The 27,592-nt window shown below is 48.6% G+C and overlaps 1 protein-coding gene across 5 annotated transcripts in view; it reads right to left on the reverse strand.

Annotated features, from left to right (window-relative positions):
- EPB41L1 (erythrocyte membrane protein band 4.1-like 1) overlaps positions 1 to 27,592 on the reverse strand; it is a 127,020-nt gene that overhangs the window by 39,304 nt on the left and 60,124 nt on the right. For 3 of the 5 annotated variants that reach the window (XM_012637698.1, XM_012637699.1, XM_012637696.1), the window contains 7 exons: positions 11,942 to 12,106; positions 9,971 to 10,075; positions 9,305 to 9,347; positions 7,302 to 7,377; positions 4,546 to 4,764; positions 1,441 to 1,528; positions 716 to 868 (listed from right to left, as the gene is read on the reverse strand). In XM_012637698.1, coding sequence (XP_012493152.1) covers positions 716 to 868; positions 1,441 to 1,528; positions 4,546 to 4,764; positions 7,302 to 7,377; positions 9,305 to 9,347; positions 9,971 to 10,075; positions 11,942 to 12,097 — 840 coding nt within the window. In that variant the 5' untranslated portion in view covers positions 12,098 to 12,106. Of the gene's footprint in view, positions 1 to 715; positions 869 to 1,440; positions 1,529 to 4,545; positions 4,765 to 7,301; positions 7,378 to 9,304; positions 9,348 to 9,970; positions 10,076 to 11,941; positions 12,107 to 13,071; positions 13,263 to 27,592 lie in introns of all 5 variants that reach the window. The other 2 variants (XM_012637694.1, XM_012637695.1) reach the window with 1 other exon arrangement.

Genomic DNA, 27,592 nt, shown 5'->3' on the forward strand with positions numbered 1-27,592 from the left:
TGGACTTTAGCCCAAGAGCTAAAGAGAGTTCTTGAAAGGTTTAAGCAAAAAGTGTGAGTGGGGTGGGGGAGTGGGTTTGATATTATCTGATTTAAGGGACTTTTAAGATCTCTTTAGCAGCTATGAGAAAAATGGTCTGAAGAGACAATGGAGGCAGGGAGACCAGTGAGAAGGACCCTGAAGAGACAGGTGAGAAATGGTGGCTGTTGGTGGCTGGTGCAGTGGAGAGGAAGAGAAGCATATGTGTTTGCATTGATTATAGAGGTAGAACTGAATGGACTTTCTGATGGGTGACACGGGGAGACTGAAGGAAAAAAGAGGTGTGGATGTATACATGTTTTTCTGTGCATGTGTCGCTGCGTGTGTGGTCATGTGTCTATGTGTATCTTAGCATGTGTAAATATTTGAGGACTACATGTAAGCAAATACATGTACTATATACAGACTATATTCATTTATCTATGAAACCTGTTTATATGTGATTAACTTCTGTTTAGGCTCTTGTGTGTGTGTGTGTGAGTGTGTGTGTGTTTGCATGCACACACCTATGGTATGAAGTCTATGTAGAAAGCCACAGAAGAGGGATCTCTCCCCACCCAAAACCCCAGCACCCCTATCTATGTATCCTGGGAGGAAACAACCCACACCCAGTTGTCAAGGTCCACTCTGTTCTAGCCAATACAGTGAGGAGGTGGGGCTCCCAAGACAGGCTCACCTCCCCCGGTCGGATCTTGATATAGAAGTTACTCCTCTTGTAGGAGATCTTGAGAATTTTGGGCCAGGCGAAGCGGTTGATTCTCAGCCGGTCCCGGTAGATGAGCAGGCCATTGGCACAGACACCTAACATGATGTCGATGCCCTCAGAGTCCTGCACGAGAAGGGAACATGAATGGGAAGCATGAGGTCCACACCTGGGGGCAGCCTGCCACCCATCCCCAAAACCTTTCCCAGAGTTCTTCTTGTAGTAAGCTCTCAGGGACGGAATTAGAGCCTCCACGCTAGAGTCCCACTGACCAATCCGTCGCATAGTCATTCAGTCATTCATTTAGCTTTTTATTCACCAACTCGATTGTTCAATCACATGCTCTGTCAGTCTCTCAATCGTTCATTCACCCAGCAAACATTTAGTGGTACATACTCAGTGCCAGGCCATGTGCTATCTGCTAGGGATACAGAAATACACTAAGGTCTGCGTCTTTTCCTCATGACACTCCTAATCTAGTAGTGCCACAAACAGGTTCATAAAGAAATATAATATAAAGAGAAAATGATAAAGATCATGGGAAAATAAAAGGTTATGGAACTGTGAGAAATGGGAATAGAAAAGGTTTCAAATTGGAGGTAATACAGCATCTGGCACATCAAGTCCTCCGGAAGGCCTGACAGTTCATCAGGGGACACCACACAGACGCGAAGGGGAACCCTGGGACCTGGTGGTACCTTGGCATGGTGCAGATCTACTCCATACATGGAAAGCTTCTTGGCGTTCTCTAGGAAGTGGATTTCTGCTTCTCCTGGGGTCATGCCCCTGAAGGAAAGAAAGTGATCAGAGGTGGCCATGGTGGTCTGAGTCCTGCTGGCTCAAGGTGACCACCATCAAAAGCCATCATCTTAGGAGGCAAATGTGCTGGAGTGGGCACATGGCTGAGCCTCACCCAAGTCTTTCCCCTCTGCCTTCAGGGCAGGATGGTGCACCCCCAGGCCTCCAGCTCCAGTCCACCCAACCCCCACCTTCTGCCAAAGCTTAAGTCCAGTCTCGTTTCCTTCAGGAAGAGTGCAAGGGCTGAGCTGGGAGTCAGGATTTCTGTCTCATTCTGCTGCTAAGTGTGAGTTATAAATTCTGCTTCTCCATCCATGTGAAACCATTGTCGAAGACATTGTTCATTATAATCACCCAGGGGCTCCTAAATTATTACCCACGTAAGATATTTCTCTCAAAATTTAGTATCAGAAGCCACTTAATCTCTCCTGAGGAACAGGTGCACATTCTCCTTCTGAAAAGAAGAGTTATGTAATTAATCAAGTTCCTTCTTTGCTTTAGCTGCCAGGACACCTGGAAGACATTTTATACTTAGTCACCTTGAGTACTATGTGCTGGTTACTCTTCCAAGCACTTTACATGTACTAACTCACTGAATCCTCGTAACAACTGTATAAGGTAGGTATTATTATTACTCTCATTTGACAGATGAGAAAACTGGCACAGATAGGTTGAATAACTTGCCCAAGGGCACAACGCTATTAAGTAGAAGAGTCATGATTTTAAGCCACAATGTGGCTCCAGAGTTTGTGCTCCTAACCACTTAACTACATCTGTCTTTTATACCCTCTGGGCCTCAGTTTCCTCTGCCCTGTCTACCTCTGGGCTGCGGTGCGGGAGACCTGGACCCTAGATGTCAATGTGCTTTAGGTCCAAAGAGATGTACAGATAGCCATTGGTATTTCTCCAGCATATATGGATCTCAACATCTCTCTCTCAATTATTTTGACTTTTGAAAATCCTAAGACATCTGGCTATCTAGGACAGGGGTGACAAATAGATGTCAGACGGTTCACCACTCCCTATTCCTATGCCAGGTGGACACTGCTAACCAGTTGTGGGCTACCAGTATCCTGCCCAACACAATACCATGGTATCATTACTAACCAAGCAGAGTTGGTGTGTGAGTCTCTGAGAGACAGCATTTGCCACCCTTGACCTAGCATTCACCACACCACAGCAAGGTCTTCCCCACGATACCTCCACATCTGATCCTAGCCCTCCTCTCCAGATGCAGTCCATAGGACACAACCATGATCATTCCCTCCATTCCCAACAGTAATGAGATATTACCATACTCCTTCCCACAGGCACAGCACTTTATACTTTATAATGCACTTTCACATAATCCATCACATTGAGTTCCTATAACAACTCTGGACTCGGAGCCCAAAGTACTTCCAGCTTAAAACCACCCTAGGGGCCGGGCGCGGTGGCTCATGCCTGTAATCCTAGCTCTCTGGGAGGCCGAGGCCAGCCGATTGTTTGAGCTCAGGAGTTCGAAACCAGCCTGAGCAAGAGCAAGACCCCGTCTCTACTAAAAATAGAAAGAAATTAATTGGACAACTAAAAATATATAGAAAAAATTAGCCGGGCATGGTGGCACATGCCTGTAATCCCAGCTACTCGGGAGGCTGAGGCAGGAGGATCGCTTGAGCCCAGGAGTTAGAGGTTGCTGTGAGCTAAGATGACGCCACGGCACTCTAGCCCGGGCAACACAGTGAGACTCTGTCTCAAAAAAAAAAAAAAAAACCACCCTAGGGATCATTTAGTTCCAGGGGTTCCTCTCCAGGGAAACCGATACAGCAGGCAATGGCAAAGGTGGGCATTTGGGTTGTGACAATGACTGAGAAGGTGTTATGGGCAATCACAGCATGGGGCCCAGGGATGCCAAACACCCTGCACAATGAATTCTCCTATCCCAAATACCCATAGTTGAGAAAAACTGAAAATCTAAGTCCGTGCATATACAGGTGAAAATGGGGCTCAGACAGGTTAAATAATCAGCCTCAATCACACATCTAGTTAATTATCTTCCAATTCCTGGAATAAGGTGCTTTCCACTGCACAATCAATTATTCAACCCTTCAATTCACAGATAGCAGCACTAACAGCCAACATGTGGTGTGTCTTTAACACGTGTCATTTAGTCCTCCCACCATCCTACAACGTCAGTTTAATAGCAACCACTTTGAACAGAGGAGGAAACCAAAGCATAGAGAAGTGAAATGACCTGCCCAAGATCCCCTCGTTAGAAACTGGCAGAGTCAGAATACGAACCCAAGCGGACTAGCTTTTGAGTCCAAACTTTTGAATTCCAGACAAGATCTAGCCATCAGGACACTTACCCAAAGACACAGAGTAGTGACTACTATCTCCAGCTGGCAGATAAAGAAACTGATTCTCAGAGGTCAAGGACAGGTAATTATCACACCCATATCACACCCATATAGGAGCTAGGGAGTCAGATTCTGCATTTTAACCAGGTTGTTTCGATGCACATTCCAGTGTGAGAAGCTTTGCTCTAGAGCAGTTCCCAAAGTTTGGTCCTTGAAGCAATAGCATCTCCTGAGAGCTTGTTGGAAATGCAAATTCTCCACCCTACCGCAGATCTACTGACCCACAAACTCTGGAGATGGGGCAGAGCCAGCTGCGCATTAATCAAGCCCTCTAGGTAATGCTGATGCCTAGTGAGTTTGAGATCTGCTGCACAGAGTAACTCACCTGCCTAGAGAAGCCCTTTGTGCTCACAAGGGACAAGTGGAGCTTCCTGCCATCGTTGTGCAGAAACTGGGGCCCCAAGAGGTCATTTAAGGTCACACAGCTAGCCACTATCATTCCTATTTGCAGAGATGATTTGCTCTGAGACACATCTCAAGTTAGGGGCAGAGTCAGGTGGGGTATGCACAGCATGGCATCCAGGGACCTGGCACATTCAGGCCTGCCAGGGAGGCTCCAGCCAACCAGCCAGAGTCAAGGAAGGCCCTGGGTGGCAGCCCTCTTACCTGTATGTCTTGTGTAGCTCCATGATCCTCTCCTCCAGCTCCCGGGTCTGGTTAGGGGCGAAGCGGAGCTCACTGACATAGTTGCCCACATGCTCCTCAGCGTCATAGTCGCCTAGCTCAGCCTGCACAGCGTAGGAGCCCAGCAGGGCATGCGTGACAAAGGAGCAGGGCAGCCGGCCCGTGATGATGTCTGCCCGCAGCTGCAGGCACAGGTAGTATCTGGAGACGGGGGACAGCAGGTGTGGGCATGGAGCCCCACTCCTCCCTAGATGCCCCGAGCACAGCTGGTCCATTGGAACCACATGAATCAACACACAGTTTGGTAGAAAAGGATGTTCGTAGACACTGGCATTTCATATGTGGACAATTTGAGTGGGTTCTATGAGATGGTTTTATAACATTTCATGTGACATTTTTTGTTCATTTCTAAATTTGAGAGGTTTTTTCCTACTATGAGAGCATTTTCAATTTTTGAACTCATTTTCATGCTAATGAAGACCACTTTCCTGGTTTAACAACTAAAAAAAGTCATATAGTTTTAATTATAGAATATTCTGTATACATCTTGTGGAAAAAACACAAAACTTTAGAAGTGACTCTAAGTTTCTTCTGGGTGCCCATTCTCATTCCTAATCCCCTCCTTCAGAGGTCACCATAGTTATCATGTAACGTTCTAGACATTTCTTCTCCCTGGACATAGGGAAATGCATGTGCCTTTGATGTATGGGTGTTTTTAACATGTACATTGTACCAAATGCTACATTTGATTCTACAGCTCGCTTTTTCATACCAAACTCCATGTCTTAGAGCCCTTCCCACGTCAGCACATGCAACTCTACCTCATGCATTTTAACTTCCACGTTGTATTCCACAGCCCGGTGAACCTGCTCGCCAATGCTTTCCCAAAACTTTCTTATTTTGCCTCTGGCATTAAGTGAAGCGTCTAAAACCAAATTGGCTTAAAGAAACATTTCCAACCACCCGGCAATGATTTTTTATAACTTTTATGCACACTTGGATGACTTTACAATTTTAGAACCATTTAAAATCATTTTTTATTGCTTTTTTTGGTGTATTAAAAAAATGTTTCGGCTCGTTTTCAGCCAGTGATGCTCCCTGTGCATTTTTGTTATGTTCCACCATTTTTTTTTCAATTGCCTATTTCTTTTCCTTTTAAGTGGCTTTTACTTAGTACAATTCTTACTGCTCTGTGACATTATTTCTTGGTCAGAAGCGAAGCCGTGGCAAAAAGTACATGCAGCCTCAGTGTGTGCTAAGGGCTAAGGTGCAGGCTCAGAATCAGCAGCAGCTCAGACGTCACAGCCACTGAGTATGGGCTTATGGGTATTGTGTTCAGAAGTCTAAAAATTCAAAAATCACTGCCAAATACTCTGACCAATCTTTCATTTCAATCAATTTGTCATTTTGACCAGTTTATTTCGGGCCTAACTATTTTTGACTAAGTCAGCTGCTACTACCATCCCTTCTCTGGGGGTCATCTGTGCTGGGCAGGACTAATGTCCCTCCTGGTGTCCCTAGACACCCAGTGCCCAGTGTCTGGTACAAATGGGGAGGCACCAGCAGGCAAGACCAGAGGGATGGGGGCTGTGCTGCCCTAAATCTCTCAGCCCTTGTGGGAATGGAGTTTCAGATCCTGCTGCTGTCACGTTGGCCCCAAGCTGACCCCGGGGCTCAAAACAGGGCTAATGAGGCCAAGGCCTGGGGCCTGATCTATTCCAGGAACATTTGTCTTATTTCCCAAGGCCAGAGTCATTATCCTGACCTTGGTCCTCTGCCTAGCAAACAGGCAGCCAACATTAAGGAGGGACCCAATGGGAGAGAGGTTGGCTTAGTCACCCCTCCCCTGCTGTAGGAGAGCTTCAAGCCCATGTCTTATTGTTGAGGGTGTAGGGCCTACCACCTGGAAGACATGGCCCCAGGAGATCATGAAGTGAGACTATCTGTTTGAAGGGGCTCAGATAAAGTGAAGGGCCTCCCCCTATTCTGGTTTCCAGAGGCAGGATGAGCCCTGTGGAAGCTTCTTCCATCCTGAAGGATGCTTTGCAACCCATTCCAATCTGCAAGCTATGTTATCTACTGGCCCTGTGGCACAACGACACTGCATACACAATCCCTGTTCATCACAGAAGCCCAGGCTTGCCTCCATGGGGGGTCACAAGCCTCATTTGACCATCACATGTCTGATGTGTGCACAGAGCAGCAAGCAGAACCAAAGTCCCATGTGCAACATCCTGTTCTATTCCCTCCATGTCCTAGGCACTGCAAACTGGTGGGCCACTCAGCACCTGACTGACTTCACGTGTGTTTGGTGTGTCCCACCCAGGGATGGCCCACACTGTTTTTAAAGTTTGCATTAGTTGCCAACATTTAAAAATTGTGGCTTTCACTCTCAAATCTCTAGCTTCACTTTAACAATCAGGCCCAATTTCCACGTGACAGTGATGGCCTGCAGCTGAACGGCAACTGTTTCAGATGGCTTCTGTTCCCTTACAGGGGGCCCCCGGTTCCCTGTGATGCCTCCTCCTCTGAAATCCAGGGTCAGCTGCTATTGACCACTGTGTTTATGTCACTGTTTTTCCTGCACCGAGTCTGCTTCCTTTGTTGATGCTGTTTGCCTGACCTCGGCATCAGCATTTGCAACTGCTGTCATATACGGCCTGTGTCCCCCAGGGCCAGGTGCCCTCATCCACGGTCCCGCACACCAGCATGCCTGCCCTTCCCTCCACAGCCCTCACCTTGTGATGTCTTCTGTCAGCTGGGCAGGGTCAGGGGGGTAGAACTTGACTGTGAAGGCAAAATTCCAGGGGCTGCCTGAGAGGAGAAGATGGGGAGAGATCAGAGCGACTCCATCATCCCAGTGGGTGGCCCAAACTCTGGTCATCTAATCCTAAATCCCAGGCTCTTGACCACAATGACTCCTTGGAAAAAATAGCCTCAAGGGGAAACAATCCCTGTCTTAGGAATAATGATAGTAATAATAAAATCATAATAGCTAATACATACTGGGCGCTACTGTGTGCAGGCCCCATTCTAGGTGCTGTACATGTAATAACTCATTTAATGCTCACAACAATCCTAAATACAAGTACTATCATTACTCCACTTTACGGATGAGGAATCTGAGGCACAGAACAGTCAAATAACACAAGAAGTAGTGACAGAGTCAGGATTCAAACCCAGGCAGTCTGGCCCCAGTGTCTATCTGTTTAACCATCACTCCAGATCGCCTCAGGGAAGCAAGAAGAAAAAGCTACTGGGCACCTGGGTGCTGTCCATACATATGCCATTTAACTGTCACCCCCGCCTCATGAGGCAGGAATTACTAATCCACTTGCCAAGGAGAAGCAGGGGCCCAGGGAGGTGGAGGACTTGCCTCAGGTGCCCCACGTGATGAGCACTGAGGCTTGGGGGGAAATGCACCCAATTCTGAAGCCTAGGATTCAAGGACTCACGGTGCCACCTTCGGAAGGCTGAGGGGCTGTCACAAACTGAAGAAAGGGGGCAAAAAATTGTTCTGCCGGGGCCCCAGAAGGCAGGACTAGGATGAACAGCTGGAAGTTACAGGGACTGTAGCTTTGCTGGAGAAGGCACTTGCCGAGGCTCGAGACTATTCCTCGATAACTTGAGGTGGACACAAGAAGCAACCATCCACCATGCCTGGGCTATGCTGGCAGGGCTGTGGGCAAGCTCTGGGGAGGGATGCCAAGACCTGACCATTTGGTCTGGCCGCCTATCTTTCCCAAGCTCCTGGTCCTTACCAAGCACTGCACGCTTGGTTGCCTGTATATATTCTGATTCCCTCAGGCTGGGGCTTCCGGGGACAGCCTAAAGCCCAGGCCTTAGGACCCTGTCTGCACCCAGAGGAGCTTGCTCTGTATGCCTGCCTCTTTGTCTCCAACTAACAGGAGCCTACAGGAAGAATTCCTGGAGCCCCCTCCTGCAGAGTCAGCTGGCTTCCCTGGGCCCAGCTGCCTGCTGTCATGGCAACAGGCTCAGCTACAGCCTCCCAGCCAGGGGACCAGGGAGTCCAGGAGAGACTAACCACAGCCAAGGAGGAGGGGCCCTGGGTGGAGGCATCTCTGCCTCTAGGCTCCAGGTCTCCACCTACTCATGCTGCCTTGCTGAGGCTACCTACCTCCCCCTTCTGCCATTTGAAAGCTGCCCCATCCCTCCCAATATGCCTTTTCTCTCTGGGCCAGAAAGGACAGGCTGTTGGCCTGCTCATCTGCTTTCACCCCAGGCCTTGTAAAGAACACAGGATGGTATTGGAAGACCAAGGCTCAAGACCTGGCTTGGCCAATACTTGGCTCTGTGACCATGGCTAATAATTGCCTCTCTCTGGGCCTCTGAGGAAAGGGTCATTGATCCCTGAAGTCTGCACCAGCCCCAGACAGGAGGGTGGCTGTTTCCAGGCCATCTGTTTATCTTCTGTCCTAGATGACTCTGCAGGTCCCTTCTAGGGCTGACATCCTGAATACATTTATGATTCCTCTGCTAACTTGCTATGCAACTCTGCATGGTCCTTTCTCTTCTCTGGGCCTCAGACTAGTCATCTATAAAACAATTGTCAATGGTCATTCCAGCCCTGGCCTCCCCCAAAGTCTGCCATGCCCAGTGGATAAACTCACGGGTCTGAACACACTTTCCTAAGTAGGAGGGGGCAGGACAACTGGGACCCTTGTAACCTGGAGCCCCCGCCTCCCCTCTACCACATCCCCAACCATAGCCAGCCACTCACTCCGGATCTGCTTCTTGATTTCCTTGGAGGGGTCCAGCCAATTCTAAAAGAAAGACAGAGATCTTTAGAGGGAAGATGGAAGAGAGAACCTGGATCGGGCTGGGAGAGAGAAATATCCTGACAGGTCCGTTGACAGTCCCTAGTGGGGAAGACTCTTCCTTAGCTAAACTTTCTGGTCCCTTTTCCTTGAGATTGGGAGGTAAGGGGCATAAGGCCTGGATTCACCACCGGGCCTGGGACCCAGTGCCCTGGAGCTGGCATTTCCCTGAGACTACCACGGTGACTAGGTAATGAAGCCATAGTGGGACTGGCAGGAAGGAGGAAACTTAGACAGGAGGTTCCCAGGGATAGGGAAGAGGTCCTGGCAGGGAGTGCCTCAGTTCCCCCAGACAACTCAAGCACTCACACCAGGGCTGTCCAAATATCTGTCTGGGGGTGACCTGTGGGTCACAAAGAAATGACTGGGGATAGGGGGTGGAGGCAGAGAAATGAGAGAGTGGATGAGGCTGGCTGAACCTTGGAGACATACAAACAGAAGGTGCCTAATGAAGATGTGAGGACTGATGGAAACCATGGGATGTGGCCAGGACTATGGGGGCATAAGGGAAGAGGTCTATACCTCCCGGCAGGCCTCCCCTGCCTAGCCCTGCTCCCCAGCCCAGGTACCTTTTGACTGTCCGCATCACAGAAGGTCAGGCCAAAGTAGTCCTTCTCCAGGAGGTTGAGGTGCTCACAGACCAGGTCAAACAGCACCTGGCCCCGGCCATGTTTCTAAAGAGGAAAGCAAAGCTTCTATGAGGCTGCAACGCATCCTAGGGTGGGGCTGGGAGACACCCAAGACTCCACCAGGACAACTCGAAACCCCCCAAGGGCCGTTAAGCATCTGACCAGGAATGTGGCACTTCTGCCACCCCACCTGGCTCTGCTCTGAGTCCTAAGGGATCCTGGGGGTGACACCAATGCCCAGCTCCTCAACACCCGTCTTCCAAGTTCTGCTGGGGTCTTTCTAGCCCTTAGAAGTTGAAGTAGGGGTGTGGGGAGTGACTGATTTCTCCCTCCTTTAGAGTGATTAAGAGAAGGAGGCTAACTTGGACCTGAGGAACAGAAAACCAAAAGTCCTAAGCTTTTGAGAGGAAGACAAGAGGTCCCTGAAATAAATATGAGAAAAGTGGGCAGGGGCAGAAGGGGAGGGCCTAGGACTCGGTCAGAGTGTGACTCGCATTCCCTGGCTTCTCCCCTTAACCAAGAGAAACCCAGGGCACCCCAGGCTGGAGTGCCACCTCCTACCCTGCAGCCAGTGCAGTTTTACAGCAGCTTCTGCTGCCCCCACTCCCACGCAGCTAAGCTTGGGGCCTCTCTGCACCACCGTCCAGGCCTGAGGATTCAGAATGACAAAGCCCAGAACCTGACTGGGCACTCCAAATCCCCAGGTGTGAAGCTGGGCACCAAGAAAGGGACTACAGCGTAGAGGGAACATGAGGCAGTCACCACCAAAGAGGCAGGGACTCCAAGGAAAGAATGAGGAACTCTTAAGGTCTGGAACCAAGCCTGACAAGGAATTCCCGAGCCTGGAGGAGTTCACCGGGGAGAATGGCCCTGGCCTCAGCCAAGCCCTTCATGCGCGTCTGGGGCAGGCTGCAACGGCACGTGGGGGCCCATGAGGATAGGAGACTAGAAAATAGCCCTTTCTTGTGTCCTAGGAGCAGGGAGGGTGTCCATCCTGAAACCTTTCTAAAAAAGAAATACATGTAAAAACAAAACAAAACAAGACCTTGTAGAGAAGAGGGACTCAGCCTCCCAGGGCTCAGAACTAAGTCACATCCCTTCAAACCAGGGCATGGGGGAGAGAGGGAGGTGGATCCTACAATTCCTGCAGTAAAGCCACCCTCTGAACTCTTTCACGCATGTGAAGACGGGCCAGGAATGGTGCCTAGACAGGCATAGAACCTTGAAGGGCTCACAGAGGGGACAAGTGAGTGCTCAGAATTAGGGTGTGAGTCTGGGATTATACAAGAAAGAGAGACACTAAATGTGGGGCCAGAAGGGCCAACCCAGAGAGGGGGCATCTGCTGTGCCACTGCTGTGGGGCAGGACCATCCACAATGGCTTCTACACCAGCCTGGATGGGAACATCCTTCCAGTGGGCCATTCCCTGTGACTGACACACTTACCATAGAACCCTCAGGTTACTAGTCTGTTTTGGAAACGGGAGGTGGTACCCTCAAGTATTTATAAGGAAGGGCGGATCCCTTTCTCCACCCAATAAATATATAAAAATGATTCTAGTTTAAACATCAGTGTTTCCTGGGTGAGACAGGAGAACCCAGTTCCTAGGCCTACTGGGTTGCAGATCAGCCCTTAGATGGAGGTGTCCTTGCCAAGGGACAGTCACCCTGAGAAAGCTTTTCTTGGTGCCAGCCCTGTACCTTGTCTAATTCTATTTGCAATCATAACCACCTTCTCTGGGTCTTGGTGCCACCATCTATACAAAGGAGGGCTGGGGCCAGGTCATCTCTCTGGATGCTGCAGTCGGTCCAGGACTCCTGTGGTTTGGCCCAGGCTAGGTACACACAGGAGCCTGCCCTGGCTCTGACAGCTGACTGGGGATGGGGCATATGGTGCTAGGTGCTCCCCTACCTCCACCTCACACTCATACTCGGAGGCATCAAGCAGAGTGACTCGGCAGATGGCACTCTTGTATTTCTTGGCAATCTTCTGGGGTGATTTCTGGGCCTTGCTGGGCGTGGTCCTCTCTGACAGGCCATCGGCCTCACTGTAGTCCTTCTCTTCCATGTCTAGGCTCTGCAGGTCCAACCAAGGAAAGAGTCTGGTCAGTGAGCTTGAAACCATGGCCTTTCATATAGATGAGAAGCAATAAGGAGGCAGCTAGGGCTCAGACGGGCCCCAAAATGAGAGTCACTCCCCTTGTAGGCCCAGGAGGTGACAAGGGTCTACGGTTGGTGTACATAGGAAGAGAGCCAGAGCTCCTGTATGCAATGGAGTGGACTCACGTGAGGGCTCCACTTCTTCCCTGCAGGCTACTGCTGCCACAGACAGCCTCTGCAGGTGGAGACACCCCACAAAACCAAACCCAGTGGCCAGAGCTGCCCTGTCTTCCTAGGGCAATGCATGAGTCATCAGGGCATCCATCTGGTCTCCTCCTGTGCATCTGTCACTGAATCTAGCAGGAGGCTGGGAGCTGTGGACTGATCTAAAGGAGGGATGGGAGGCCAGAGCCCACCCACTAGTCCTAATCTGCCACTGACTCCCTCAATGACCTTGGCCAAGTCCCTGCCCTCTCTGGGCCTGTTGTGAATTAAGGAGGGTGTGAATTAGATAGCTAGGCGAATCCCTTGTAGCTTTAAAGTGGTGAGTTTTGCTCTGAGGTCACACTGGGCTTGCCAAGCTAGAATGGACAGGTTGAAGGGGTAGGAAAATAAACTGAAAGAACATGGGCTTCAAAATCAGACCTGTATTTGACCCCACCTCTGTCACTTCATGGCAATGTGATTGTGGTAACTCACTTCATCCTGCTGAGCCTCAGTTTCTCCAAGTGTAAAATGGGGGAGTTAATAGCAACCCTCTTCAGCTTGGGAGAATTAAATATAACAATGACCACGATGCTCCCAGCACAGTGCTCGGCATGTAACAGGCCACTACTGAATCTTGGATTCCTTCTTTCCTCCCTCCTGAGAAAATATCGGGGCCCTAAGAACTAGACCTGGAGAACTGGGCAGGAAGAGGGACGCCCATGCTCGGGCACACACCTGTTCAGCAGGCCGAGTGTCCTGCTGGGGCAGATGCTTCTCATTGGAGTTGGCCTCCAGGTGGCCTTGGCCTGCGGGGGTCACAGGGGTGGTCACAGCGGCAGCGGCCTCAGGCTGCTGTGGGGCCTCCTCCTGTGCCTTCTTCACCTCAGAATCGGGGCCTGTCTCTGTTGTCATGGTGACCAGCACGCCTGCATTGGCATGAAGGAGAACATGTGATGAACAGGGACAGCAACCATGTGACAGAGGAAGAGGGGCAGGAACCACACGCGGAGAGAGACAGATGGAGAAGAATGGACAAAGAGCCACAGAGAGAAGGAAGGAGGGAGGGAGGGACAGAGGAAGTGGGGATGGGGAGAGTCATGGGAAGTGAGGGGTTGGTGGCTGAGGTCACAGGCACCCCTCCCACCCTGTGTCCACAGCTCCTTAGCCCTTCCTCAGGATGATGAGAGTCTCTCCAGGGAGCCCTGCTCTGCCAGAAACATAGGGGACAGTCAGTGACCACCTCCAGGCAGGGCCCCTGCGAGGCTGGCTCTCCAGCCACATCACCTGGCACTCGGCAGCCCCTCAATAAATGCTGGATGCACTGAATTCAACCAAAGAGCCCTGGGTTCCAGGCCCTTCTGGTGCTGAATTCGGGCAAGCCTCTTCATGCCCCAAGCTTCAATTACTACTGCCTGCTAACTTCATAGGGATGTTGTCGGGATGGATCCAAAGGGAGAATGACAGGAAGGCACATTTTAAAAACGCACAGCCCTGACAAGGTAAAAGTCAAAAGAATGGGGCTCAGATCCCGAGCCTGCCACAAATGGGGCAGTCCCTTCGCCTCTATGTGACTGATCCAAAGAGTGAGCAACTCAGAGAAATTATCTCCAACACAGACTATTCTTAACATTTCCCCCTTGGAGCAGTAAATGAGGAAATTTCAGAGAGAATCAAGGACCCCTTGCCCAGCCATTCTGTTGTAATAAGCAAATTGCAGAGAGAGAGAGAATGGCATGGTCCTGATTTTATATTTAAAAAACAAAACAATAACTTCAACAACCTGTGTTTGTGTTTGTACACATCTAGTAAAAGATCTGAAAGGGATATTCACAAAATCGTTAAGAGAGGTTAATAACTCAGAAGTGGGTAAAGAAAAATGAAAGAGATCCAGGGTTATGGGGTGGTATAAGAGAGGAAGCTTCATTTTTTACTTTATATACTTTGGAATTACTTTTATCTTTGTAAATATATATATATATTTACATATTTTCTTATATATACAAATATATACATATATTAGCCCACAAGTTGGATTTTTTTTTTAAAAAAAAAAAGGGCAAAAGCACCCATTCTTGACCCCAATCAGTGGATCTTTAAAAAAATGACTGGAGCTAAACCCAGGGGAATAGAGAAACGGGCAGGAGCCCTCACTTTTGAGTCTAGACCCTTCTTCTAAATCTATCACATTTCATGAGAAAAATCCAGACTAGACCCGACAGGCCCCCTGCCCTGTGTCATCCACCATGGGACCTCTGATGGGCAGAGAGCCAGCCAGTCAGACAGACACAGCATCCACCCTGGGCTGACCACCTGTTCCAGGCCCCCTGCCCCCACTTCCTTTTCATTCTTCAGTTTCTCTCCCTGCATTCCAGTGGGCACAGCCTGGCCCAAAGCCAAGAGCACTGGATAGAAAGTCAGGGACCCTGATTGCCCCACTCAGCCACAGGAGCCCCCCAGGGCCCTGAACGTTCTCAGTCCCCACAGAGTGGATAATGAGGGGAAGGCTTTGGAAGCTGAAGCTCATAGTGCAAATGAGAGGGTTCATTGTTACTAATGCCACTATCAAGAAGTAAGATGAGGCTGAGTGTAGTGGCTCATGCCTGTAATCCCAGCACTTTGGGAGGCTGAGGTGGGAGGATGGCTTGAGGCCAGGAGTTTGAGACCAGTCTGGGCAACAGAGTGAGACCCTGTCTCTACAAAAATAAAAAAAAATTATCCAGGCATGGTGGTGTGCACCTGTAGTCCTAGCTACCTGGGAGGCTGGGGCAGGAGGATCATTTGAGCCCAGGAGTTCAAGGTTGCAGTGAGCTATGATACTGCCATTGCACTCCAGCCTGGGCAACAGAGTGAGACCCTATCTCTAAAAAATAAAGTAGTAAGATGAGGAGAGGAAGGGAAGGCCTTGGTCCCCATCGCCTCATCCCCACCCAGAAATGCTTTCCACTGCAGTCATTACTGTGGGCTTTATGGGTAAAATTTAAAGCCATGGTTAAGTAAAGGCTCTCTGTCACTTACACGACAATAAGTGCTAACTCCTGGCCAGGACACAAAGTAACAAGAATGACTCTAGGGGAGCTCGCAGCCTCAAAAGGGTAAAATTGATGCCTGTCTGCCTGGCTTGGGATCTTTTCTAAGCCTGCACTTAAGGATATTGGCCATTATATCAGATAAGGCCTATAGGCAGGAACCCTTAAAATAAATGCCTACTTAATTTTGCTTTAAAAAAAAAAAAGAATACACAGACTAATCTGTATGTTTTCTGCTGTGAGAAGCAGAATCCACATGACCCTCATGGCCCAGGCAGCCAAGAGGTACATTCACTTCTCCCTTTCAGATGGCCTTTGTCTGGTTTCAGCCCAGACTCCCAGAACTTTCCCCAGGCCTGAGTCTGTTTGGAAAGAGCTAGGAAAGCAATCTTAAGTAAACATCCCAGTCTTCCTATGCCCAGGTCTCCAGCAGAGCCTGCTGGCAGCAAATGCCTGGTGCTACCAGAACCACAGATGAAAGGAGCTGGAAGTCTTTTGAGATAATTAAATCTACTCCTCTTCTTTTATAGGTGACACACAGAGAGCAAGAGACTTGAGTGACAGTCATTTCCTTAGACAGGTTTCCCCTGGTTCCTCCGCCCAATTTCTCTCCTACTCAGCCTCCTAACTCCCCCGATCCTAACTCTGGGTCCATTTTCTCTCCACTGTACTTTGCTGTGTTAAGCAAACCCCAAGAGAATCCCCTTGAAGGAGAAAGTGCTCAGGCCCTGGCTAAAAGCCAAGGAGGTGTCAGGAGCCACGTCTGTGCCTCTGTAGCCCATGGTCAAGGGCTAGTGGCAGAAATGATGGCTCACCCACTCTAAAGACTAAAAAAAAAAAAAAAATTGATGTAAAAAAACATGGAAATTATCTGAGTGAAAAAGCACGATATACAACAGTTTGTACAGATTGATTCTATTTTAATTAATACACAAACACATATACAGAAAATTCAGCAAAGTATGAACTATCGTTATTTCTGAGTGGCAGGAGTACAGATTATTATTTTCCTTCTTTCTGTTTAACTGTAGCTGTTGATTTTTCTACTATATTTGGAGATTCCTTGAATGATTAAAAATAAATAAGAGGCTAAAAAATAAATTTTTCTGATGCACATGGCTTGGTATGACAGGATGAGACAAAGTCTGTTTAGATTTTTTTTCATTGATGAATTAAAAAGAGAAATAACATTATTATTTTTTAAACCTAAGATGAAATCTTTCTTTATTTCACAAGTCCAAGGATAACGGCATGGTTCTCTCACTAGGCCACAGAAAGGGAGCCAAGAACCTGGCCTTGGCGTCTGACACAGCCTGCCACGTGGGCGCAGTTCTGCCCAAGCCCAGGTCAGCACAGGGATGCAGTCAGGGATAGAACCCACCGGGCAGCCGGGCACCGTAGGGCATCCCAGCAGGAAGTACATGCTGGTTTCCGTGGAGCTCACTGCTACGTGGGAGGAAGAGGCTCACCCAGGAAATGGCTAAACACTCGGCCAGGATGAGTGTACGATTTGCCGGTGTCTGTTTCGGCCTCTCAGAAGAGTCCGGGGACCTGGTGATCTGGAATGTGGCTCAGAGCTCCCAAAGCAGGCTTCTGGGGTAGGGGGTGAAGGTGGAGTTAGATTGTGAAAATAGGGAGCATTTAGACAGGAGACAGCAGGGAGGGCATTTGGGCTGAGTCACCATGTAGGCAAAGGCCCAGAGACGGGAAAAGGGGGCTGGGCAGGGAACAGAGAGGAGACCTAGACGTTTTGACACCTCCCAATGAGAAGTCTATAAAGGTGAGCACCAAATAGCCTGGAAGGAGGACAGGCTGGAGTCTAGGAGAAGTAAAGGGGCTGGGGTGGTGCCAGCAGCCTTGCAAGAGTCAGAAGCATCCCTCTGCTGGAGAAGGACAGGACTCCCACCACGGAGCGTGACACCCAGGGCAGAGACTTCACACAGTCATTCATGGGCCTCTCACAGGGCAGCAAGGCAGCAGGGCAGGGGGGCTCTACTGCTCAGTGGTTAAGAGCACAGGCTTTGGAGTCAGGCAGACCTAGACCGAAGCCCCGCTCCAACACTTGCTCACTCTGTGACCTTGGGCAAGTGACTTCACTTCTCTGAGCCTCACTTGCCTCTTCTATAGAATGGAGCTACTCCTCCCTCCCTCTCAGGGTGGGGATGGAGATTCAGGAAAATAACATAGAGCACTTAGCATGGTATGCACCCAATAAAACAACCCTACAAGGTAAGATCTATAATTACAAACAATAATGGGAAGCCACAGTGAGGAGGGGACTGAGAACAGGAGTTCAGAAGTGCCCATCCAGGATGAATGGAGAAAGAGATGCTCTGAGAGATAGAGACCAGCAGGGCCAGACTGATGACACTAACATATGAAAGGCCTAATGCACAGGATTAAAAAAGCGAAAGGTCAGCCAGGGAAGTAAATGCTGACAGCATCCATGCCAGCCCTGTCTGGGGCAGAGGGGCCCAGTGAGGCCGGGAGTGCTCGCCTGGCCTGCACTGGGGCTGGCCCAGCAGGCTGTCAGCATCTGATGCTCTTCAATATTGCAGTCACCGTCTGGCTCCCCTGGCTCACCTTCCAGTAGCACCAAACAACCTTCTCATGCTGTGCCTTTTCATCTGGGTGGCCTGCAGGGAGAGGGTGTCTTACCCCAGCTGAGGCAATATCCACTCAGCCTGAAGTTGCACCACTCCTTAAAAATAAATCAACTGGCATCCGGTTTATACATCAGGCCATCTAATCAGGGTTAGCATGAGTCAGCATCTGAGTCCAGTAACTTGGATTTGTTCTTTTTCTCCATCCCCACAGCCACTGCCTAGGTCCAAGCCACTATCAACTTACTCCTGATGGCTGCCCTAGCCTGTTCCATGGGCTCCTGTGGCCACTTGAGCCCTCCTAGGGTTTATTCTCCACAGAGCAGCCACAAAGATCTTTTCAAAACTTGAATTGGATGCCCTCTTTAAAACCTCCAATGGCTTCTCATCAAAATAAAACACAAATTCCTTATCAAAGCTACAGGCCTCTGGACATGACTCCTGCCCATCTTTTCAGCATCAGTTCCCCCACTACTGGTCCCCTGCTCCCGCCCTCACTATGAGTCTGTCACATTCGCTTTCTCTCTGTTCTTCAACTGTGCCAGGAATGCCCTGCATTGGGGCATTGTCCTTCATGTTCCCCCTGCATGGACAGCTTGGCAGCTCCCATCTTCAGATCGTGAATCTAGGTGTCCTTGACCACCCTGTCTAATGTAGGTCTCCTCCTCTATTTTTTTGGTTATAACATGCTAGGTGGTTTTTTGTTTGTTTGTTTGTTTGTTTCATTTTCCATTTTAACCATTTTTAAGTATAACAATTTGGAGGCATTAACTACATTTATAATGTTGTGTAACAATCTCCACTATCTATTTCCAAAAATTTTCATTATCACAAACAGAAACTTTGTATCCATTAAGCAAGCATGTTGGATTTGTTCGTTTTCATAGTAATTATCACAAACTGAACTTGTGTCGTCGGTTGATTTACTTGTTTGTATTCCTCCTCTAGAATATACACTCCATAAAGGTAAGAATTTTGTCTTGTTCGCCATTATCCCCGGGGCTTAGTGCAGCACTTGATAAATAACAACAACAAAGTTATCATTTATAGTCTACTATATGCCAGGCACTGATCTAGTACTTTACATCAATTAATTCATTTAATCTTCATAATAACCTATAATAGGTTCTCTTAGTATCTTCATTTTACAAAAGTAGACACCGAAGCAGAGAAGTTAAGTAACTTACCCTAGATCACACAGCTAATAAATGGCAGTGCCAGAATTCACATTCAGTGGGTCTGGCATGGATGGATGGATAAATGGATGAACACATGGATGATAGATGGATGGAACACAATCAGACAATTTCTAACTCTACCCAAATGGGGACCAGAGACCTGGGCTGCATTCACCCTGGGAGCCTTTCAGGCCACCAGCCAGCCAGCCTCTCTGGATGATTTATCAGACGTTAAGCACTTGATTTTCCTGTCCAAACTCCTGATATTATCTTCCTTATTTTATTGATGAGGACACACAGGCTCAAAGAGGCACACTGATTTGCCCAAGGTCATAAGGCTGTGCCAAGTCTCTCTGACTCCAGAGTTCTTGCCACTGTCTGGCATTTCAGCAGCCTTGGGGAGCTGAACCTGTACTAATTTCTCCCAGAGGTGGGGCTAGCCAAAGGAAGACTTGCTAAGGTTGAAAAGCAAACACACTGGGAAGAGCTGGACTCAGAATCAGGACCACTGCTTCTTGTTTCAATGTTGCCACTTCCTATCTGATGGGCCTTGGGCAAGTCACTTCTTTTTTCTGAGTATCAGTTTCCTCATTTGTCAAACGGGGATGAAAGCCCCTGTCCTCCACATCACAGTAAGGCCATGGAGAGAATGGATATTACAGAGAATGAAAGGACTTTGAGATATAAAAGTTAAAGTCCTCCTAAATACAGAGGAGAGTATGTTACAGATGTTTACGACATGTATATGAGAAACATATCTTTGCACACATATGCATAGCAATGGCTGAGGACACACACAGCCACTTGTTTCCATGGCCGTGAACAATCACTCCCTAGATAACAAGGGTGTCTCTTCTAAATCTTGGACACTGATGACACCGAAGACTTTTGCTCAGGTGTCCTTGGGAATTCTGAACCAGGTGAGAAAAGAAGTAGTGGCAGGAAGGAGGGAAGCGGGGAACAATGGGCAGTGTATAGGAGAAACCAAAACACCGAGAGAATGTCAGGCAGAAAAAATTCTTGTGTTTTGAATGATGCTTTCAATAATCACAGTTACCAAAATACAATAACTTTTTCTTCTCGGGAGCCCTGGGGGCACATCTCTCCTGTCCCACTGTGACCATGACGGCTGGGCTGGGCTGTTAGTCTCCGTTTGCATCCCCAGATTCGTGCCCTGCTTGAAGCAGCAGGAGGCTGACCCATTGGACTGTCCCTTGAGCTCCTGGTTGGGTTTGGCCAATAGAAGGTGCTGGCAGGAAGTCAGAGGGTGGGAGGAGAGAAAGACTGGGTACATTTTCCCCAATTTCCTTCCCTGTGGTTCTGGCGGTGGCTGAATGCCTCTGTGACAGTCCCTTGCCCGTTCTGTCCCTCTGTTCATTCAGGCCAGGAGATGGTAACAGCTCCTGCCGTTGTTAGTTTGTGGGTACCTCGATACCCCTTGTGGGTTCCCTTAACCCTGCTTACATCTGTATTAACATCTCCTAAGTTGACGCATCTTAGTGGAATTCTGTTTTCTGTCAGAATCCAACTAATACACCACTCAATGCTAACTAAGGATGAGGGGAGCCCGGGAACAGGCAGTAAGGAAGACAAAATGAAAGATGGGGAAACCTTGAACAAACCCCTTAACCTCCCTGTGCCTCAGTTTCTTCATCTATAAAACCGTGATGATAATCTTGCATACCTCACAGGCGTGCTGTGAAAATGGAATCAGATCATGCCCATAAAACACTTAACATACGCCAAACCCAGTTAGTGCTCCAGAAAAATTGGATATTCTCGTCTTTATTATTAAGTCCAAAGACTAAAATGCTAATAATAGTATTCCTGTAGAGAATGAAATACAGACTTTTTCCCTTTGCTTTCTGTATTTTTCCATTTCTCCACTATGAACATGTATTACTTTCAGAGTCAGAAGAGAAAAAAGCAGGAGAGAGAACACCTATTAAGGCTCATTCTCCCTCTCTCAAACACGGCGGATGATGTTACTTCCCACAGGGACTTCGCCAGTATGGAACATTCACGTCCTCGAGTGACAATCTCTGGACAGATGTGAATGAAATGACTGGAGGGTGCAGCTCAAAGAGCTGCCTTTGAAGCCTTGTGCCACCCTTGCAGCCAGGCCCGAAGGATCTGAAAGGGAGCTGGGACCGCAGTCATCCTTACTGGTGCTCGGGTCCGTACGTGGCAGTGGGGACATGGCAATTTGTCAGAGGCTGCGGTACCATGAGCACCGCATTAAATAAAACCAAACAATGTGAAGAGGCCACTACTCATCAGCACTGGCTTCTTGCCCAAAGTTTCACGTGCCACTGTGGAGCCTCAAACTGATGTGCAGTTGTGGGCCGGGGACAAGGTGACAGCACAGAACTGCAGAGTAATGACATCAAAAAGGAGAAATGCCTCCCGTGTGGACCATGCTGACTGTGCAGGAGGCAGACCGAGACCTCCTGTAAGCAGGGCATCCTCTGAGAGCTGGGCAACGCGCCGGCTGTCTTCTGGGCTTTTTCTCATTTGAGTTGCATAAGGGCCACACAGAGTGGGTGGGCTTGTTCCCCAAGCCAGCTTAGCTACCAAGGTCACACAGCTAGTCAGTTCGAGGACAGCCAGAAAGACGACCCAGGTGTGCTGGGTCAGTATCCAACACTCTCCCTCCTCAATCCTGTTACATCCCACGACCTCCAACTTGCTGTAAACCATGTAACCAAAGCTACCGTTGCTCTGGATGTAGAAATAATAACAGCAGTATCAATCCCTCCTACGTGCAGGGCGCTCTACAGTTTAAAGGATCTTTTTATAATCATCATTTTGCATGGACCTTACCAATCAGCCGTTTTTAAGAGTGAGCAAGAGACAGCGGTTACAAACATGGGCTTTGCATCCAGAGCTGGAATCCTGACTCCACTGGCTTGGTGACCTTGGGCAGGTTACTTAACCTCTCTTGAGAATACTCCCTATACCTCAAAGGCATTTAGTGAGAATGAAATGAAATAGTGCACACGCAGCTCTATCTACTCTTGACACAGAGTAGATACTCAGTAAGTGGCAGTGAGGGCTCTGGTCAAGGAAGCATCACTGCCATGCAGATGGACAAACTGAGGTCTAGAGAAGGCAAAGAACTTGTCCAAGGACACTTGGGTGTGAGCAGAAGCAAATTTCCAAGGAGAGCTCCATACTGGGTGAATGAAAGAAGAGGTCTCCCTGGGACATCCTGACTCTTTGAGGGTGACAAGGATAAGGCCTCCTCCAAGCAGAACAGCTTCCTCAGGCTCCATGGGAAGAGGAGGGGACAGGAGAAGGCAGAAGCAGCAGACCTTCGAGGGCAATTCTCACGGTCTCACAGTTTCTGACTCTTTCTCTCACTTGATTTTCATTAATTGTTTAATCACTGTTAGAGTTCATTGTCAGTGTTATTTAAAATACAGTAAAACTGGAAACAACTTCAAATGCCCATCGATAGGGGACTAGCCAAATTAGCTAGGGTTTATCCATTAGAAAATTAATTACAAATGTATTACACACCTATTGCAAAAACTTTAGAGATAAATTTTATATCTACTGACATGAAAAGATGTCAATAGGCAGTTAAATGAAAAATGCAGGTTATACAACAATAATGCAATTTACAATCTCATTCTAGTCTTTATGTTCATGTAGGTATAGAAAATATCCTGGAAGCATACACATCACATTGTTATTGGCTACTTCTGGAGAGTAGAATTTTATTTGGGGACCTAAGGTGAGAATACACTTTTGAATTATTAGGATTTTTCACAAATTTCTTTTGCAATTAAAACTAAAGAAAAAATAAATATAACATTTAAGAAAGATTTGTTTGGGTCAGTCTTATTTACTTCTCATAGTACCTGCTGTAACTGTATTTCTGCCTATTTTCTTCCAATCTGAACCTACTGTCATACCAAATTTTATATCCCTGTAATATAAATGCTCATAATTTTATGTGGGTTATTTTCCATTTAACATTAATTGTATCAGACAATTAATGACATCACATTATAACATCATCATTATATCACAGCTAAGGTTCATGATTATTTTACTATGTGCTAGTTACCGTGCCAAGACTTTTACATGCCTTAACTCGTTTAGTCTTGATGATAACCCTAAAAGCAGGTACTTAGACTATCTACACTGCAGATAGGGAGAGTGGGGTTAAAAAGATTAATTAGTTTGCCAAGGCCTCACAGCTAGTAAGAATAGAAATAGGACTTAAGCACTGGTCTGTGCGATCCCAAGTCCTCACTGGGAACCCCTCCCTCTTACTCACAAATACTGCGTGGTGAGGGAGAAGAATGTGGCAAGTAGGGAAGAGCAAGAATGTGGCAGGTTCTGGGTCTTACAACTTGTATGACCTTGAACAAGTCACTTCCCCTCTGCCTAGTTCACTCAATCATTCTTTAACTGGACAAGCATTTGCAAATCACTGAGCAACATGCTGCAATAGAACAATGAATAAAATATGAGCTTGCTCTGAAGGAGATTGGAGTCTAGCCTCAAACTCTTCATGCACAGGAAGGATCTAACCCCTGCCCCACCTCCTTCACAGGGCAGTCATAAGCATTAAACAAATCAAGGATATAAAAGAGCTTTGCAAGTATGTATCTGCATATACTCCATTTCTGTGGGAGTTCACCACTGCACATTATTTTATCCACTGTATGTTCCAAAGCATTCTCAATCATCTTCCTATTGTTGGACACTTAGTCCCATTTGCTGCTATTATAGAGGAAGCTCTGATGGGGATATATCCAAAAGAAATAATTCAAAAGAAAAAAAAAGGCCAGATGCGCAAAGAAGATGCTGCCCAACCTTCCACATGACTGAAGGGAGACCAGCCCTTCTTCTTAAACTCACCAGGCCTCGAAGTGAATTCCTGACCTCTGTGGCCTTCCCCACCCCAAGGTCCTCCTCCCCCAACTTGATAAGCCACCCACTCCCAAGGGATACCTTAGAGCAGCTTCAACTTTCTTCCCTCCCCAGCCCTCCATGTCCCCACAGTTAAGATTTCTCTTGTAAGGCCACAGTCCACTCTGCCAAAGGGACCTTCCCAAAACACAGTTCTGTCATGCTCCTTGGCAGACCAAAATGCTGCAAAGATTCCCTGAGCCTCCAGGCTCATGTCAAGTCAAAACACCTTAGCCTGACATTTAAGAGAAACGGAAGAGGGAGAGAAGTAATGTTTACTGAGTTCCTGCAATGTGTCAGCACTGTGCTAGGTGCTTTACGTAACAACCAAAACATGGTCCCTGTGAGACAGGCGTGTTTATCTGCACTTTATGGATGAGGAAACTGCGGCTCAGACCAGCTAAGTGATGTGCTCAGGACCACGTGGCTAGTACAAAGCAGTGCTGTGACTAGAGCCTACATCTGGTACATTCCAGAGCTTCATCAAAAACCCAAATGTAAGATGACTTTGTGAGTCACCTCCCCACTCACACCCCCCCACACACGAACATACCTTATCTGTGCCAGGCACACCAGACCACCCGCTCTTCTTCAAAGGCATTCCTGATTCCTTCCCCTCTGACCTAGGAGATGGGTGCCCTTCCCCCTACAACTATCGAAATCCAACTTGGCCTTTAGTGCTCAGCTCAAAGGTTCCCATTTTCTTGAAGCCTGGCTCACTGAGCACTGAAATAGGAATCTATGCTGAGCATATGCAGTAGCGCATTCTTTACTTTGCCGTGTCATTACCGCGTCTCTTCCAGTTACACTTTGAAATCTTTGAGGAGAGGGATGCATCTGATTGAGGGATTATTTCAAAATGAACAAAACTGAGTACAACCTCTGAGAAACTGCAGGCTGCCCGGCATGGCCATCAGGAGCATGGCTCTGACCCGCAATGTCTAGATTTGAATCCTGACTCTCCCCACGACCTAGCTGTCTGACCTTGAGCAACTGTCTTTCCCTCACTAAGCGCCAGTTCCCTCAATCTGTAAAATGAGAATAATAATAACCTACACTGCATAGGGTTTTGTGAAGATTACATGAGTTGTACATGGAAGCCCTTAAAACAGTGCCTGGTATGTAATAGGTGCTCAATAAATGTTACCTGTTACTATTCTTATCCCAAGCTGCCAGCCCACAGAAGAAGCAATGCCAGCCTGCTCCAGCCCCACCCATCTGCCCAGGCTCAGGTCCCTCCCTACAGGGGCCCCTCTTTGCAGTCCCTGCTGCCTGTGCATCCCTACTCGTGTGGTTTCTGGTCATTGGAGTCCTACCAAATGTGGCAGAAGACATGTGGCAGGGCCAACCCATCTTCCCTGATAGCCAATGAGAGCAGGGATTCTACAGCTTCTACACTTCTAGGGGATCCTGGCCAGGAAGCAGAAGGCCAAGGCCAATCCTTCTCTGACAGCTCCTAGCCAGTACCTCTCTGTCCCTACCCCCCCTCAGGACCACAGAGCCACCCTTGCCTCACTAGACCCAACACATATACCTCTCCACTTCGACTGGTGCTGGCCGCCCATGCCTATCCCCATTAATTGCCTGGCTCACTGGACACCAACCTGGTACTCGCAGACACTGCCCCAATATAATGTCATGGTAGAGAGAGGGGCTCTGGACTCAGACAACCCCATGCTTCCCAGCTGTGTAACCTTAGACAGGTGACAGAACCTCTCTGAGTCTCAGTTTCTCCTCTATAAAAAGTAATGATAGCACCTATCTGATAGGGTTGCTGTGAAATGATACAAAGCACTTATTGCAGTACATAGCATACAGTAAGTGCTCAATAAATGCCATTACTCTGATTGTGTAATGGCTGGTATTACTCCAGGTAGAGATGATCATCCCCTTCTAATAAATGGAGCAGAGGCCAAGGGTGGTGACTCACGCCTGTAATTCCAGTTACTCAGGAGGCTGAGGCAGGAGGATCGCTTGAGCCCAGGAGTTTGTAGCTGCAGTGAGCTATGATTGTGCCACTGCACTCTAGCTTGGTGGTAGCAGAGAAGCCCAGAAAGGGGGCCACAGAGATAGATGTCCAGGCTGGTGCTAACAAGCGCTTTCCACCTCAGCCTGACTAGTCAGGAGATCCTCTCTGCTGCCCCCTGGAGGCTCACACCCAGAACATCCCTGAGTACCCTGTATTCTACCAGCTCCGTATACTCCCAAGAGGGTACAAGGGCATTGGCTGCCCTTTCTCTCAGCCCAGGCCTCTCCTGCTCGCCTACTGGGGGCAAGGGCTGGGAGGCCAATCTACGGCCCCTCCTAAGGGGTAGCTTCAGGCTCCCAGCTATACTGTCTAGCCTCTGGCAGAGTCCTGTATATGGGATGGCCACAGCAGCAGGGAAGCAGGCATCTGGGTTGCAAGAACTCCAGACCAAGAGGTAGAAGACCTGGGTATGTTAGCACTGGCTGCTCTCTCACTCAGCTGCTATATGACCTTGTACAAGTCACTCTTCCTCTCTAGGCCTCATTCAACCTTTCAAACATTTTCTGAGTGAGGACTACTGGAACAAGCATTGTTCTCATGTGGAGTTTTATGGAGGAAGCCCTTCAAGAAGCTCACAGAGCTGAGCCCAGGGAACATGGCTCAGGAACGGTTTTAATAAGAACAAGGCCTCTTGCACTGGTCCTCTCCAGGGCTGCCTTGAGGTGCCCCTGAAATCCCAGGGACTGTCCTCTGTGCATGCGTTGCCAGGCAGGCATGACCTCGGCTGGCCAGCAGAAGCCAGCTCCATCCCTGCATGGAGCTGGCAAAGCCTCCTTGGGCCATGGTGGCTCAGAGAGGCTGGCACAGGCTGCCTCTGTCGCAGGTTCCATCTGGAGGAATGGGTGGGCAGGCAGGCACACAGCCGCCTCTATTCTCCACACCATTCCCTGGGACAGGCAGCACCAGGTCTTCCAGGAGCTGCTGAGGGCATCATCCCAGTCCCCAGCTCTCAACCTGGCCCAACTGCTGCTGATCCTGGAAGATTCCTAATGCTGGGGGGAGGAGGAAGATGGAGCAACTGGACCCCCACACAGCCCTGGGAGGCCCTAAATCCAGCCCTCTTACACTCCCACCTTTGGGTGCAGAGGAGGTGCTATGTGGATCCAGAAGTGAAGGTGGGAACACGTGGTAGTACTCTTCCCTTCCCCCTTCCCCCAGTGCATCCTCAGAGCTCCATGAGAAAGCAACAACCATGGCTGGCAGCTGAGAAAGAGATCAGCATCCCCAGAACTCCTTCCTAGTCCTTGTCCAGCCCCTCAAGGTCCCCATGGACCACTTTTGGCCACACAGCTCAGCTAGTCAGTAGCCTCAGCACCCAATAAGTACCCTAATGGCTGTAGTCACTTGGCCCCCCATGCCTATCCCCAAGACCCCAGCCTTTTGGGCCCTTGGACCTCCTCGAGTGTGAAGGTGCCAGACGCAACTGGGATACACAAGTCCTCTCCCTTTGACCAGAGGGGACAGCCTCTGGCCAGGGAAATGCCGAGCCGAAGT

This window comes from Propithecus coquereli, unplaced genomic scaffold (genome assembly GCF_000956105.1).
Source record: "Propithecus coquereli isolate 6110/MARCELLA unplaced genomic scaffold, Pcoq_1.0 Scaffold122, whole genome shotgun sequence".
NCBI classification, from domain to species: Eukaryota; Metazoa; Chordata; class Mammalia; order Primates; family Indriidae; genus Propithecus; species Propithecus coquereli.